Below are 15920 nucleotides of genomic sequence, written 5' to 3' on the forward strand. Positions count from 1 at the left end.
GTTCCGCGACCACGTCAGGAGGAAGAGGATGAGAAGGAAGGGAGGGAGGAAACAGACAGATCCCCGTTCTGGATGGGCTGTCCGTGAGTGCCTCATTAGAATCTGGTTCCCCTGAATGAAACCCCACATACCTGTTGCTCACCATTTCCCCACCTTATCATCCCTCTGTCACAGACGATCACAGCATCCTCTTAGGCACAAAGCTGAAATGAGAGCCAAACATAATTTATAAATGAATCAATGCAAAAATACATAATAACATCAAATAATCACCCTTATGCATTCCCTTAGTGTCTGTCTTTCGTGTTCCTTTGCATACTCTAGTGCTCCTATGAAGTGTTACCCCAGCAGCTGCAGCAGGGCTGGTGGAAGGCTGCTGATTTTCCATGGGGAGATTGCAGATGGCCTTGCAGGACAACCTCAAGCAACTCTAGGCCTAGAAGGCCCAGCTGAAAATTGTACCACCTCGGCATGGGCGGCAACAGTCTGACAGGCAGTAGCATGGGTACTGGCGAAGTGGCAGTGATGGGAGTAGGAATGCTGTAATTCTGAGAGAGGACAATAGGCTCTTGCTCCATTGAGCCACTGCCACTCCCCCAGGGTAGAGCCTCAGCATTCCTTGCCATTTGTTGGAGCACAGATTGCTGGACTGCTGTGAGACCCTTGACACACCCATAAACCCATCCACAATGGCATCTGTCTGTGCTTGGGTGGTAGCAAGCTGAGACTGCATGAGAACAGTCTGAGCTAGCACTGCAGCACTCAGATGTTGGGTTGCTTCCGTTGGTGCTGCAATGACAGCTGCCACATCATCCATCACATTCAGCATCATGGTTGGCTCCACAAGTGTCCTAATGGAGTTGCCCATAATTTCCATCCTGGACATCATTGGCTCTATGCAAAGCCTCATGCAATGTTGCAGCCGGACTCCTCCATGCTCCTTGACAAGAGGCTCTCTGGCAGACTTGCCATTGCACCAAGTATTTCTGTCTGCATGCTGATCACCCTTCTTCTGGAGGCCGCCCCATTGAATTCATCATCTGAGTCCTGTGCAGCAGCACTTGTGCACGAAGTCGCCCTCCGGGGAGCTGGCATTTGAGTTACCCTTTCTCCCTGGCCTAGCTGCAGCCCACTCATGCCTGGTGACTCACCACGTGCAGATCCTGCCTCTACAGTACCCTCTAAAGTACGCACAATGCCATTTTCTGAGCTGGTGCCTGGGAGTGTCAGATCGAGTGACGGTGCCTCCTCTTCTCCTTCACTCTCCTCCTCTATAATGTTGGGGACAGGCTAGGCTGGTGGCAGTCTTTGGGTATCTGAAAGGAGAAAGGCATAAGGGACTTGGTGAGACAATACCTGAAGTATTGTGTGCAGTTTTGGTCTCCTTACCTAAGAAAGGATATACTTGCCATAGAGGAAGTGCTGCAAAGGTTCACCAGACTGATTCATAAGAACATAAGAAATAGGAACAGGAGTGAACCTCAAGCCTGCTCCGCCATTCAATAAGATCATGGCTGATCTAATCATGGACTCAGCTCCACTTCCCTGGCCGCTCCCCATATCCCCCTATGCCCTTATCGTCTATTTCTGTCTTAAATTTATTCAATGCTCCAACTTCCACAGCTCTCTGAGGCAGCGAATTCCACAGATTCACAACCCTCTGAGAGAAGAAATTTCTCCTTATCTCTGTTTTAAATGGGCAGCCCCTTATTCTAAGATTGTGCCCTCTAGTTCGAGTCTCCCCCATCAGTGGAAACATCCTCTCTGCATCCACCCTGTCAAGCCCCCTCATAATCTTATACGTCTCGATAAGATCACCTCTCATTCTTCTGAATTCCAATGGGTAGAGGCCCAACCTACTCAACCTTTCCTCATAAGTCAATCCCCTCAGTCCCGGAATCAACCTAGTGAACCTTCTTTGAACTGCCTCTAAAGCAAGTATATCCTTTCGTAAATATGGAAACCAAAACTGCACGCAGTATTCCAGGTGTGGCCTCACCAATACCTTATATAGCTGTGGTAAGACTTCCTCGCTTTTATACTCCATCCCCTTTGCAATAAAGGCCACAATACCATTGGCCTTCCTGATCACTTGCTGTACCTGCCTGTTATCCTTTTGTGTTTCATGCACAAGTACCTGGGATGGCAGGACTGTCATATGAGGAGAGATTGGGTCGACGAGGACTGTATTCACTGGAGTTTAGAAGAATGAGAGGGGATCTCATTGAAACGCATAAAATTCTGACTGGGTTGGTTAGACTGGATGCGGGGAGGATGTTTCCTCTGGCTGGGAAGTCTAGAACAAGGGGTCACAGTCTCAGGATACGGGGTAGGAAATTTAGGACCGAGATGAGGAGAAATGTTTTCACTCAGAGGGTGGTGAACCTATGGAATTCTCGACCACAGAAGGCTGTGGAGGCCAAGTCGCTGAATATATTTAAGAGGGAGATAGATAGATTTCTAGAAACAAAAGGCATCAAGGAGTATGGGGAAAAAGCAGGAATATGATGTTGAGATAGAGGATCAGCCATGATCATATTGAATGGTGGTGTAGGCTCGAAGGGCCGAATGGCCTACTACTGCTCCTATTTTCTATGTTTCTATGTTGTGGTGAGGAGAAGGTGGGAAAGCAAACTGTGCATGATTACACCACCAGCAGCTTGTGAGTGCGAAGGGATTGTGGGATGAGGAGGAAGTGGGATGTGAGAAGGATTAGGTATCAGCGTACCGTCATCAGCAATGCTTTCAACCTCGCCCTTCATCACGGTCTCATTGACAGCACTGTATCCTCCAGCTCAGTGAGGTTCTGAAGATGTGCTGCTTCTCCGCCTGTCTGCTGCTGCTCATCTTCGTGTGCCACCTTTGCCTGCAAGAAAGGGAGGTTTGTCAGTGAGTGCGGTGAATGTATTTGGGTGATGTGCCTGTCATGGTTGAATAGCTGGCATTTTGTGCAAGGTGTGTGCAGCAGGGCTAAGTGTGTGAGGGTGAGGTGAAGCTATGATTGTAAGGTATGAATCATGATTGCTAGAGTATGTTGATGCTGAAGACATGTGCTCCAGAACTAGCTGCGTCTCTAGCCAAGCTGTTCCAGTACAGCTACGACACTGGCATTTACCCGACAATGTCCAAAATTGCCTAGGTATGTCCTGTCCACAAAAAGCAGGACAAATCCAATCCAGCCAATTACCACCCTATCAGTCTACTCTCAATAATCAGCAAAGTGATGAAAGGGTCATCGACAGTGTTATCAAGCAGCACTTATTCATCAATAACCTGCTCACTGATGCTCAGTTTGGGTTCCACCAGGACCACTCAGCTCCAGACCTCATTACAGCCTTGCTCCAACAATGGACAAAAGAGCTGAATTCCAGAGGTGAGGTGAGAGTGACTGCCCTTGACATCAAGGCAGCATTTGACTGAGTGTGGCATCAAGGAGCCATAGTAAAACTGAAGTCAATGGGAATCAGGGGGAAAACTCTCCACTGGCTGGAGTCATGCCTAGCACAGAGGAAAATGGTTGTCGTTGTTGGAGGTCAATCATCCCAGCCCCAGGACATCACTGCAGGAGTTCCTCAGGGCAGTGTCCTAGGCCCAGTCATCTTCAGTTGGTTCATCAATGATCTTCCTTCCTTCAGAAGTGGGAATGTTCGCTGATGATTGCACAGTGTTCAGTTCCATTTGCAACTCCTCAGAAAATGAAGCAGTCCATGCCCACATGCAGCAAGATCTGGATGACATTCAGACTTGGGCTGATAAGTAGCAAGTAACATTCGCGCCACACAAGTGCTAGGTAGTGACCATCTCCAACAACTAAACACCTCCCCTCGATATTCAATGGCATTACCGTCGCCAAGACCCCCACCATCAACATCCTGGGGGTTACCACTGACCAGAAACTTAACTGGACTAGCCACATAAATACTGTGGCAACAAGAGCGGGTCAGAGGCTAGGTATTCTGTGGCGAGTGTCTCACCTCCTGACTCCCCAAATCCTATCCACGATCTACAAGGCACAATTCAGGAGTGTAATGGAATATTCTCCACTTGCCTGGATGAGTGCAGCTCCAACAACACTCATGAAGCTCAACACCATCCAGGACAAAGCAGCCCTCTTGATTGGCACCCCATCTACTACCTTAAACATTCACTCCCTCCACCACCGGTGCACTGTGGCTGCAGTGTGTACCATCTATAAGATGCACAGGAGCAACTCGCCAAGGCTTCTTCAGCAGCACCTCCCAAACCTGAGACCTCTATCACCTAGAAGGAGAAGGGCAGCAAGCGCATGAGAAGACCATCACCTGCAAGGTTCCCTCCTAGTTACACACCATCCTGACTTGGAAATATATCGCTGTTCCTTCATCGTCACTGGATCAAAATCCTGGAAGTCCCTCCCTAACAGCACTGTGGGAGTCCCTAACCACAAGGACTGCAGTGGTTCAAGAAGGCGGCTCACCACCACTTTCTCAAAGGCAATTAGAGATGGACAATAAATGCTGGCCTTGCCAAAGATGTCCACATCCCGGAACAAATTTTAAAAAAAAGATGAGTTATGGGGTATAGTGCATTGAGCAGTGTGTGAGGCGAGTGGTGCATTTGGTGGGAAATAGCATTTGAAGATGCATTCACTTACCTTGACTACTCGTGGGAGGTCATTAAACTTCTTGCCGCACTGGGTCCAGGTCCGGGAGACAGCACACGTGACACTGACAGCTTCTGTATCTCCTCCCACTGCCTTCTGGTGTGCAGCCTGGAAGGCCTCTTTCCCACCATACGGGTAGAGGACCTGTTGTCTTCTGTGAACCCCCAGGACCTCCAGTGCTGAATCTGAGAATCTCCTTACCGTCTCTCTTTCCTGTTGAGCCATGGCTTCATCCAGAGTGGCTATGAGATGCTTCTGCAACAAAGCACCTCCCCTTTATGTAGTGCAGAGAGCCTAGGAAATTGCTATTGGCTAGTAGACTGCACCTGATATTGTACCCTCCTCTTGAGCAGTAAGCCAACCAGCAGCACATTTAGCACTGAGCTCAGTGCTCCAATCATGTAAATGAGCAGGCAGCACAACTTTTGCATGCTGCCTACACTATTTTGAACGGGCACGGGCAGATCATACTTCGCGCTCCCCTGCCTATTTTTGAGCTTAATCGAATTTCACCCCCACTGAGTTTAAACTTCAGTCACTTGGCATAATAGAAGGATCACTCTGCCTTATTTGCAATTTGTGATGGAATAACTTTTTGTCTATAGTAAAGTAATACACATAGGTTTCCCAGTGACCTAGGCACAAAGTAGCTGATCCATACGATCAGGATGATCTCAGATTTTATTCTGAGTTATTGAATCTCAACTGTGCTGTGTTTAACAACCTTATCTACCTGGCCTGCTACCTTCAGGGATCTGTAGACCTGCACTCCATGGTCCCTTTGTTCCTTTACACTTCTCAGTGTCCTACCATTTATTATATATTCCCTTGCCTTGTTAGCCCTCCCCCAATGCATTAGCTCACACTTCTCTGGATTGAATTCCATTTGCCACTGTTCTGCCCACCTGACCAGTTCATCGATATCTTCCTGCAGTCTACTGCTTTCTTCTTCATTATCAACCACACAGCCAATTTTTGTATCATCTGCAAACTTCTTAATTATACCCCCGACATTCAAATCTAAATCATTGATTATATATACCACAAAAAAGAAAGGACCCACTGAGCCCTGCGGAACCCCATTGGAAACAGCCTTCCAGTCACAAAAACACCCATCAACCATTACCCTTTGCTTCCTGCCTCTGAGCCAATTTTGGATCCAACTTGCCACTTTGCCTTGGAACCCATGGGCTCTTATTTTCGTGATCAGTCTGCCATGTGGGATATTATCAAAAGCCTTGCTAAAATCCATATACACTATATCAAATGCATGAAATTGACCCTCCTTGTTACCTACCCCAAAAATTCAATCAAGTTAGTCAGACACGACCTTCCCTTAACAAATCCATGCTGACGGTCCTTGACTAATCCATATCTTTCTAAATAAAGATTTATCCTGTCCCTCAGAATTTTTTCCAATAATTTTCCCACCACTGAGGTTAGGCTGACTAGCCTGTAATTACTCGGTCTATCCCTTTCTCCCTTTTTAAACAAAGGTACAACGTTAGCAGTTCTCGAGTACCACACCTGTAGCCAGAGAGGATTGGAAAATGATGGTCAGAGTCTCTGCTATTTCCACTTTTGCTTCTCTTAACAGTCTGGGATACATTTTGTCTGGGCCTGGGGATTTATCGATTTTCAAAACTGCTAAACCCCTTAATACTTCCTCTCTCACTATTTCATCTAATATTTCACACTCCTCTTCCTTGATTGCAATGTCTGCATCACCCCTCTCTTTTGTGAAAACAGATACAAAGTATTCATTAAGAACCATACCCATGTCTTCCGCCTCCACACACAGATTATCTTTATGGTCTCTAATAGGCCCTATTGCTTCTTTAGTTTTCCTCTTGCTCTTAATGTATTTATAAAACATCTTTGGGGTTTCCTTGATTTTACTTACCAAAATGTTTGCATGCCCTCACTTTGCTTTCCTCATTTCCTTTTTAATTTCACCCCTGTACTTTCTATACTCATCTAGATCTTCTGCAATATTGACCCCTCGGCATCTGTCTTAAGCCTCCCTTTTTAATCGTTATCCGACCCCATATGTTCCTGGACATCCAGGGGGCTTGAGATTGGTTAGTCCCACCCTTTTTCTTTGAACATACTTGCTCTGAACCCTCAGGATCTTCTCCTTGAATCCCTCCCACTGCTCTGACACTGATTTACCTTCAAGTAGTTGTTTCCATTCCACTTTGGCTAAATCACATCTCAGCTTAATATAATTGGCTTTCCCCCAACTGAGAACTTTTATTCCTGATCGATCTTTGTCCTTTTCCATAACTACCCTAAATCTAACTGAATTATGATCACTAGCACCAAAATGCTCTCCCCCTTCCATCTGCCCAGCTTCATTCCCTAAAATTAAGTCCAGAAGTGCCCCCACCCTGTTGGTTTTGCTACAGACTGGCTAAAAGTTCTCCTGAATGCATTTTAGGAATTTTGCACTGTCTATACCTTTCACACTAATTCTATCCCAGTTAATATTAGAGTGGTTGAAATCCCCTACTATTATAATAGTTTTTGCATTTTTCAAAAATTTGCCTACATACTTGCTCTTCTATCTCCTTCTATAGTTTGGGGGTCAATAGTACACTCCCAGCAGTGTGATCACCCTTTTTTTGATCTTCAATTCAACTCATATGGCCTCATTTGATGATCCATCCCTCCTCACAGCTGTAATTGTTTCTATAAACAAACTGCGACCCCCTCCTTTTTTATCCCCCTCTCTATCCCATCTGAAAACCCTGTAACCAGGAATGTTATACCTGCCCTTTTTTCAGCCATGTCTCGGTGTAAGCTATAATATCATATTCCCAAATGTCTATCTGTGCTCTCAGCCCAACTGCCTTATTCCTTAGACTCTGCATTGAAGTATACACCATTCAGCACTGCCAAACTCCCTTGTTGTCTATTTTCTAGCCTTTGTTTCCTCTGCCTTCCACTTTCTAATTTTCTGCTTTCCACTTCCCACTTTGCTTCTCTCCTTTCTGAATCTACTCTCAGGTTCCCATCCCTCTGCCAAGCTAGTTTAAACCCTCCCCAACAGCACTAGCAAACACCCCCAACAAGAATATTGGTCCCGGCTCTGTTGAGATGCAACCTGTCTGGCTTGGACAGGTCCCACCTCCCCTAGAAACGGTCCCAATGCCTCAGGAATCTAAAGTCCTCTTTCCTGCACCATCTCTGCAGCCACACATTCATCTGCTCTATCCTCCTATTTCTGTACTCAGTAGCACGTGGCACTGGGAGTAATCCAGAGATTACTACCTTTGAGGTCCTGCTTTTTAATCTCTCTCCTAGCTCCCTAAAATCTGCCTGCAGGACCTCATCCCTCTTTCTACCTATGTCATTGGTACCGATATAGACCATGACCTCTGGCTGTTGACCCTCCCCCCTCAGAATGTCCTGCAGCTGCTCAGTGACTAGAGTCACGTCTGCGACACAGAAACGCCAGTCTGCTCCCCTAACTATTGAATCTCCCATCACTATTGCTCTTCACTCTTTTTCCTCTCCCCCTGTGCAGCTGAGCCACCCATGGTGCCATGGACTTGGCTCTGGCTGCACTCCCTAGAGCAACCATCTCAGAACAGAATACTTGTTGGAGAGTGAAATGCACTCAGTGGACTCCTGCATTACCTGCCTGGTCTTCCTCTTCTGTCTGACAGTCACCCATTCATTCCCTCTCTGCCTGCACACTCTTAAGCTGTGGGGTGACTATCTCCAGAAACTTGCATTCCACAAATTTCTCAACCTCCCGAATGCACTGCAGTGACTCCAGCCGCCGCTCAAGCTCCGAAACACGGATCTCGAGCTGCCGTAGCTGGTGACACTTCCCGCATTCGTGGTCGTCTAGAGCAGCTCTGGGCCTAGAAAGCCTGGCTTCGGACTACACCAGCTTGGCATGGGTGGCAACAGTCTGGGCTGGCTGACTGGCTGACAGTCAACAGTAAGGTCACTGGTGGAGTGGCAGTGGTGGGAGGACGAATGCTGTCATCCTGAAAGAGGACAGCAGGTTCGTGCTCCACAGAGCCACGGGACGGCACCTCATCAATCCTAGTAATCTGTTGGTTAATGGATTGCTAGATTGCTGTGACATCCTGCAAGCACCTGCTCCAGCCAGAATGTATCTACTCTTTATGAGGTGCAGGCTGGCTTTAAGTAGTGCAGTATAGCTTGAACTGGAGCTAGCCTGTCACAAAATTGCCCCCTTGCTCAGGCATCAAGCCATTCAACAGCACGTTTAATGCTGGACTGTATTCTAAAATCATTTAAATTAACAGGCAGCACAAAGTTTGCGTGCTACCAGCATCGGACTCAACAGGCGTGGGCTAATCGTGCATTGGGATACCCATGCCCGCTTTTGGGGGGCAATTAGATTTAGCCCCCTCGCTGTTTGAATCTAGTACAAGCCTTTGTATACAGCACATGCTGTCATGATTTCACTCACCTTGCACTGTGACATGAAGTGCACTAAAGAGACGGATTTCCATGATTTGGACTATTTTTATGATAATTCATTCAATAACTTGCATTTATAATAATAGTGGTGAAACAACCCATTCATTTATATGAGAAGCAAGAATAATATTCAAATAATGAAGAAGATTACACTGAGGGTGGGTAATTTAACATTGTCCCTTCCTGGTGTATAGGAATTGATCAGTGCCAAAGCAAATGTTTCCTTTCACCAACCATGCACTAAGAGGGAATATATTAACTGGCTAATGCAATTATTTCACATATTGTAAAAAGCTCTTACGTCCTCGGGATAAAAAAAACACACTTCACGATATAAATATCTCTTTGAACTTTAGAGTTTAGATTTCAAGAAAAAAGCATAAGATGAAATCAATGTTCCAGTCATTACTCATGCCATTTTCAATTTTGCGTATTAAGATCGAATTTTATTATATTTTAGACTCACAAGAAAATTAACTTGGAAATAATTATTTGAAGTTTACATGCTGTGACAGATTACAAAATAAGCTGTGATATTTAGTTCATAAGTGTCATTGATTCAGATAGCAATTCCTGGTATATACCTTGTATCACTAAACATAGGTTTAAAATAATAATTTAACTGCTTGTCTGTATTCTTGTAAATGCATAGGTGTGAAAGCTGGCCTGAAGCGTACTTTCAGCAGCATCACCCAGGAACAACTGGATGTCAGCAACATGTCACAGTGGAAACCTTTATTATATGCTGTGGCCTTCCTCCATACAACTGTGCAGGTACAGCTCTTTTCTAATTCATTAGAACATAATTTATGCTGCATATCCATTTATAAAGGACAAATTTAAATATCCCAATTCAAATTAAATCAATGCAATAACTCTCCTGTTATAATTACTACCCATTTATAATGAAACTCTGAACACTGTAATCTCATTCCCAGTAACAGAACCAGCCTGATTTTCCTTGCATAGAAATTGATGGGAGAAAATTCTGGTTGGTTCTGTCACAGGTGTGTGACCTCCCCATCAAATTTCCTATTCCGTGTGTAAAGTCCTGTCCCCTCAGTACAGATTCACACGAGGCATGTAGTGAAGTCAAGGTCACTCTGGACCTGCACATTTATTTCACAGCTCTGGAATGCTGCACTTGTCTGAGACCTGTACTTATATACCTATCTCTTGCAAGTGCACTCCTGGTGGTAAGGTATGCTGGTGGTTACAGGTCATATCTTATTACAGTCATGTATAGCATGTTAGGATACAGTTATATATAATAATGTAAGATACATGAAACCGTGCTCTGCTCAGGTGATCCTTAATGCCCAGATGGTAAAGCCAACAATCTATCCCAAAGCTCTCCATCCATTAGTGAGGTAAGACGTACATTAAAATGAGCAATTTTTTCTGCCTAGTGGTTTTGTGAGCATTCACTCTCAGTGATGTTGCTGGAAACGTACAAAACATCCATAAGTTTGTCGTCAATTCCTTTATGTTGTCATGACCCTTCCTAATATGTTTACAAGCATTGTCAACATACTCTAAAAAGCCAGCTGAAGGCTGCAATGTCAGGAATCTTTGCAAAGTTATTACCCCAGTAGAAATGAAGCTTTTTTTCTGTAGCAGAGTAATTTATTGAATTGTTCCCACTGCAGTGTAATATCCATCAGATACTAATGGGGCTCAGACATCAAAAGTTAAATAAGGCAAGATTGGTTATGATCCCTGATGAACTGCTGACAGGTTCTCAGGATAACATGTTCCTGTTGGCTCAAACTTCACTGTAAGGCCAATGCTGTCATAGAATCTTAGGGACCGAAATTCAGGCCCGTCACAAACCTGGTGTACTACTGTCTTTTTTGCGCAACTACGCCGCTATTTTAGCGGCGGCAACACGATCGATTTTCAAGGATTTTTTTTTTTTTAAATGGCATTCAGCGGTAGGAACCGGGAGTTTGCAGCGGTGTGGGTGGGTTGATTGGTGCGGCATTATCACACGGAAATTCACCCTTCTGGTCATTTGAAGCTCACGAGCCAGCTGCTCCCTGGCCTTCTTAAAGGCCAGGATTTGCAGCTAGGCCCTGAGGAGGGAAGTTGTGTTGAAGGATGGCTGGTACTGCTGGGCCAAGAAGGGCAACGCGATTTTCCGATGCCGAGCTGGAGACGTTGGTGCAGGGTGTCGAGGGAAGGAGACGAGTCCTTTACCCAGATGCAGGGAGATCTACTCGCGAGGCGTTTACCAATTCTTGGAGGGAGATTGCTGTGGAGGTCTCCGGGACCTCCATTCATAACCACACCGCCACGCAGTGCAGAAAACGATTGAACGATATCATCTGTCTAATGAAAGTGAGTACCTGTTCCACCAACTGCTGACCTTGAATCTTTGAGCCTCTGCTTCATCCTTCTCTTATTTGCTACCTTCACTGTATAGTCACTGAAGCAGCATTTCATTGTTGAGGCCTTAAATATATATATATATGTTTTGGTTTGCCCAATGGATGCTCCCTCTCATCTCACAGTTACAGCTGCATGTCAGGGTCACACTTGTGCACTCATTTCTAATGCGTCATCACAGTGGTACTCACTAACCATTCTATGTTTTACAGGCTAAAATTGCACACAACAGGATGGAGCAAAGGAGGACTGGTGGTGGCGAGGCCGAGCTCCAAATCCTCACACGTTTGGAGGAGAGGATCGAGGCGCTCATCGGCAGACATGATGCCTTCCTGTGGCCACCGGTACTGCCGATGCCAATGTGGGTAAGTGAAGGCCCTCCTTTAATGCTATCTTTCTCTGAATGCTCCATTGCCCACTGTGCCTTTCCTTCTAAAAGTATATGCGTTGCAGCCTCCATGCATCAATCTCCTACCTACCCCTCACGGCAGCCCTTCTCCCATTTATGTTTACAGATGAGAGACTGAGTGGCAGCACAGGAGACAGAGAGACAGCACCTGTCAGACCAGTGCTAGGCCTCGATGACACCCTTGAGGACAGCAGTGCCGAAATGCTGAGTGACAGCATTGAGGGCTCCAGCCTTGCTGACACCCTGGAGCGCACTCCATCTTTTGGGGACCTCAGGGATGAGGAGGAATACACTGCTGGCAGCACCGCATTATGGCTTCCACCCACAAGCGCCAGCTCGGATATTGGGCGCTCTGATCTGGTGCAACTAGTACAGGGGTCTGCACTGTGTGTTGTATCGGGGTGTAGAGGGCTGCAGCATGGTGACGGGGCTAGGCAAACTCAGGTGCCATCTGTCCAGGGGGCGAGTCCGCATCGGAGTTCTGCTGAGGAGGATTCAGACAAGCCCATTGATGTCGCGACTTATGAGAGAAGGGTGGAAGCCATGTATTCCAAGATGTTGTGGGTACTGGCAAGGGTGCCAGACAGGCTGTCGGAAGTGGTGAGGAGCGTGGAGGAGTCCACCTCCCACATAGTTGACAGCTTTGCGCACTCCATGGAGCCCATCATTGCCAGTATGCAGGTGATGGTGGACTTCCAGATTGTCCGTGCGGATCCAGTTGTGATGCAGCAACCTGTAGGTGATGTGGCAGGTGCCAGTGCAGCACAGGCACAAGGGAACGAGTGCATCAGTGCTGGTTTGGAGAGGATGGCCGCGGCCTTGGAAACTCAGAATGCTCTTATGCATTCTGGGTAACAGGCCACGGAGCGTCAAACTGCTGCAATGTCTGCTGGCTTTAAGACTCTGGCTGCTCTCATGCAGCTCACCTCGATACCACCTGACACCTCAGTGTTGCTTTCGTGGCTGGGTCCACCACGGGCAACGGGGGACCTTCTGCTATGGCCCAATAGCCCCGACTTGAGCTCCCTCAGTTTGGTGGTGGTGGTAATGTGCCGCCCCCCCCCCCCCGGTGAGTGACTCAGGCTCCTTGGACCAGGATACAGATGATGCGCTCCCTCAGGATCACAGCATTCCTGACCCAAGACCTGTCACTCCACCAATGCCTCCACACATGGCCTTGCTTGAGCCAAGCCAGATTGAACCCTCCCAGGAGAGTGCTGACCAGCCTGCACCCAGCCCTTCCAGGCCCAAAGCTGGTCGAGGGCATCCGAGAAGGACATCTACATCTTCCACATGGGAAACACAGCAGCCTTCCCAGATCCATGAGGCAGTCACCAGGGAGACACTGAGGCACAGTAATAGATTAGGCACGCATAAGAGGGGATATAAGGAAATGCACAAGGGTGAAAAATGAAGTTATTGTGTAAGTTTTTGCACTGCATTTTGTTGTTAGTTTTTTGCACTGATTTGGATGATCTCATAAATCTTTATTTTTTGCACCTATATCTGGGCAGGTGTATCATTTCAGAGTGGGCAATTATGAATGAAGGCACTCATTGAGATGGCCATGGAAAATAGAAGCTGAAGGGTCCTGTGGGTATGAAATTACCTGAATCGAGCAGCAATCAGATGTCTCTGCACATCTTTTGCAGGGTTGGGATGGCAACGGCGCCTCCTAGGTGGGTGGCGACGGGGATCCTCTTCCTTCTCCTCATGCTGCCCCTCCTCCTCCTGCTGCTGCGCCTACTCCTCATCAGGTGGTATTTGTCTTGTATGTAACCACAATGTAACACCACTGTGTTACTGTATACACTCAACCTAGATGCACACCTTGACCACAAGGGATGAACTTGTGGGAGATACTCCTTACCTGATCACTCAGGTATAAAAAGGGAGGTCCTACGCATGGTCACTGTCTTTGGAGTCCTGTGAATAAAGAGTTCAGGTCACAGAGTGACCTTGTCCCCAGAAGGTGCCTCGTGTGGTTCCATGCTGCAGAGTATGGACTTTACATTGGCGACGAGAAACGGGAATTCACGACCCACGAGAATGGCCACCGGTAGCACAGAGGAACGGTACTGTGTTGGGGAAGACTGCGACGATTTTGACGCGAGGCTTCAGCAAAGCGTCGTTACGAAGGATTGGCTGGGGGATGCAGCAGTCGACAAGCGAAGGGCTCATCTCTTGACCAGCTGCGGACCAAAGACTTACACACTCAAGAAGGACTTACTAGCACATGAAAAGCTGGCGGACAAAACCTTTGAAGAATTTAGCAAATTGATCGTGGAGCACCTCAAACCAACGAGTAGCATACATATGGCCCGACACAGATTCTACACCCACCGACGTCATGAAGGACAGAGCATACCAGACTTTGTAGCGGACCTCCGGCGTTTGGCCAGACTCTGTAAGTTCACAGATGCCTGCAGGGGGGAGATGCTAAGGGACTTCTTTATCGAGGGCATCGGTCATGCGGGAATTTTCCGCAAATGAATTGAGACCAAGGATTTGACCTTGGAAGCGGCGGCATTGATGGCTCAAACTTTCATGGCGGGGGAGGAAGAGACGAAAATAATATACGCGCGCAATTCTGCCTCTAATGCGGCGATGGATCAGGGAGTCAACATCATTAATGCGACTCAGAGCCCCGCAGGCAGGCAGGGGCAGCCTGAAGCAATTGACCACAGAGCAAGACTTCAACAGAGACAATGGCAGGCTGAACGAACATTCATACCATCACAGTGGACAATGCGGCCCGGGATGGGGCCATTGACACCCATTAATAGGGTACTTAAGAGTCAGTCAGCACGGAATGCCTGGCCACAGCCCTGTTGTTCCCAATAATGGAAACTTTAACTCATGCTGGAGGTGCGGGGGAAAACACATAGCCAGATCTTGCAGATTTCAACAGTTTGTCTGCAGGAACTGCAATCTCAGTGGCCACTTAGCTCGAATGTGCAGGAAGTCTGCAACCAGACTAATATATGAGGCGGATGGACCAGAAGAGGGTTCTTTGAGGCAGGATGACTTTTGGGGAAAATCGATGGACGCCGAGGTGCAGCGGGTCCATGTGGCGAATATTCACAGTTCATACACCAAAACGCCACCAATGATGATGAGGGTTTTATTAAACGGTATCCCAGTATGCATGGAGTTGGACACTGGGGCCAGCCAGTCACTCATGGGCATTCATAAGATCATGGCTGATCTGGCCGTGGACTCAGCTCCACTTACCCGCCCGCTCCCCACAACCCTTAATTCCCTTATGGGTTAAAGATCTATCTATCTGTGATTTGAATACATTCAATGAGCTTGCCTCAACTGCTTCCTTGGGCAGAGAATTCCATAGATTCACAACCCTCTGGGAGAAGAAATTCCTTCTCAACTCGGTTTTAAATTGGTTTCCCCGTATTTTGAGGCTGTGCCCCCTAGTTCTAGTCTCCCCAACCAGTGGAAACAACCTCTCTGCCTCTATCTTGTCTATCCCTTTCATTATTTAAAATGTTTCCATAAGATTACCCCTCATCCTTCTGAACTCCAACGAGTAAAGACCCAGCCTACTCAATCTATCATCATAAGGTAACCCCCTCATCTCCGGAATCAGCCTAGTGAATCGTCTCTGTACCCCCTCCAAAGCTAGTATATCCTTCCTTTAGTAAGGTGACCAAAACTGCATGCAGTACTCCAGGTGCGGCCTCACCAATACCCTGTACAGTTGCAGCAGGATCTCCCTGCTTTTGTACTCCATCCCTCTTGCAATGAAGGCCAACATTCTATATGCCTTCCTGATTACCTGCTGCACCTGCAAACTAACTTTTTGGGATTCATGCACAAGGACCCCCAGGTCCCTCTGCACCGCAGCATGTTGTAATTTCTTCCCATTCAAATAATATTCCCTTTTATTGTTTTTTTTTCCAAGGTGGATGACCTCACATTTTCCGACATTGTATTCCATCTGCCAAACCTTAGCCCATTCGCTTAACCTATCTAAATCTCTTTGCAGCCTCTCTGTGTCCT

At 47.0% G+C, this 15920-nt stretch overlaps 1 protein-coding gene across 3 annotated transcripts in view; it reads left to right on the forward strand.

Annotated features, from left to right (window-relative positions):
• Positions 1-15920, forward strand: part of dnah5l (dynein, axonemal, heavy chain 5 like) — a 618296-nt gene that overhangs the window by 525863 nt on the left and 76513 nt on the right. For all 3 annotated transcript variants that reach the window (XM_070881289.1, XM_070881290.1, XM_070881291.1), the window contains one exon: positions 9759-9880. In XM_070881289.1, the coding sequence (XP_070737390.1) occupies positions 9759-9880 (122 nt within the window). The remainder of the gene's footprint in view (positions 1-9758; positions 9881-15920) is intronic.

This window comes from Pristiophorus japonicus, chromosome 5 (genome assembly GCF_044704955.1).
Source record: "Pristiophorus japonicus isolate sPriJap1 chromosome 5, sPriJap1.hap1, whole genome shotgun sequence".
NCBI classification, from domain to species: domain Eukaryota; kingdom Metazoa; phylum Chordata; class Chondrichthyes; family Pristiophoridae; genus Pristiophorus; species Pristiophorus japonicus.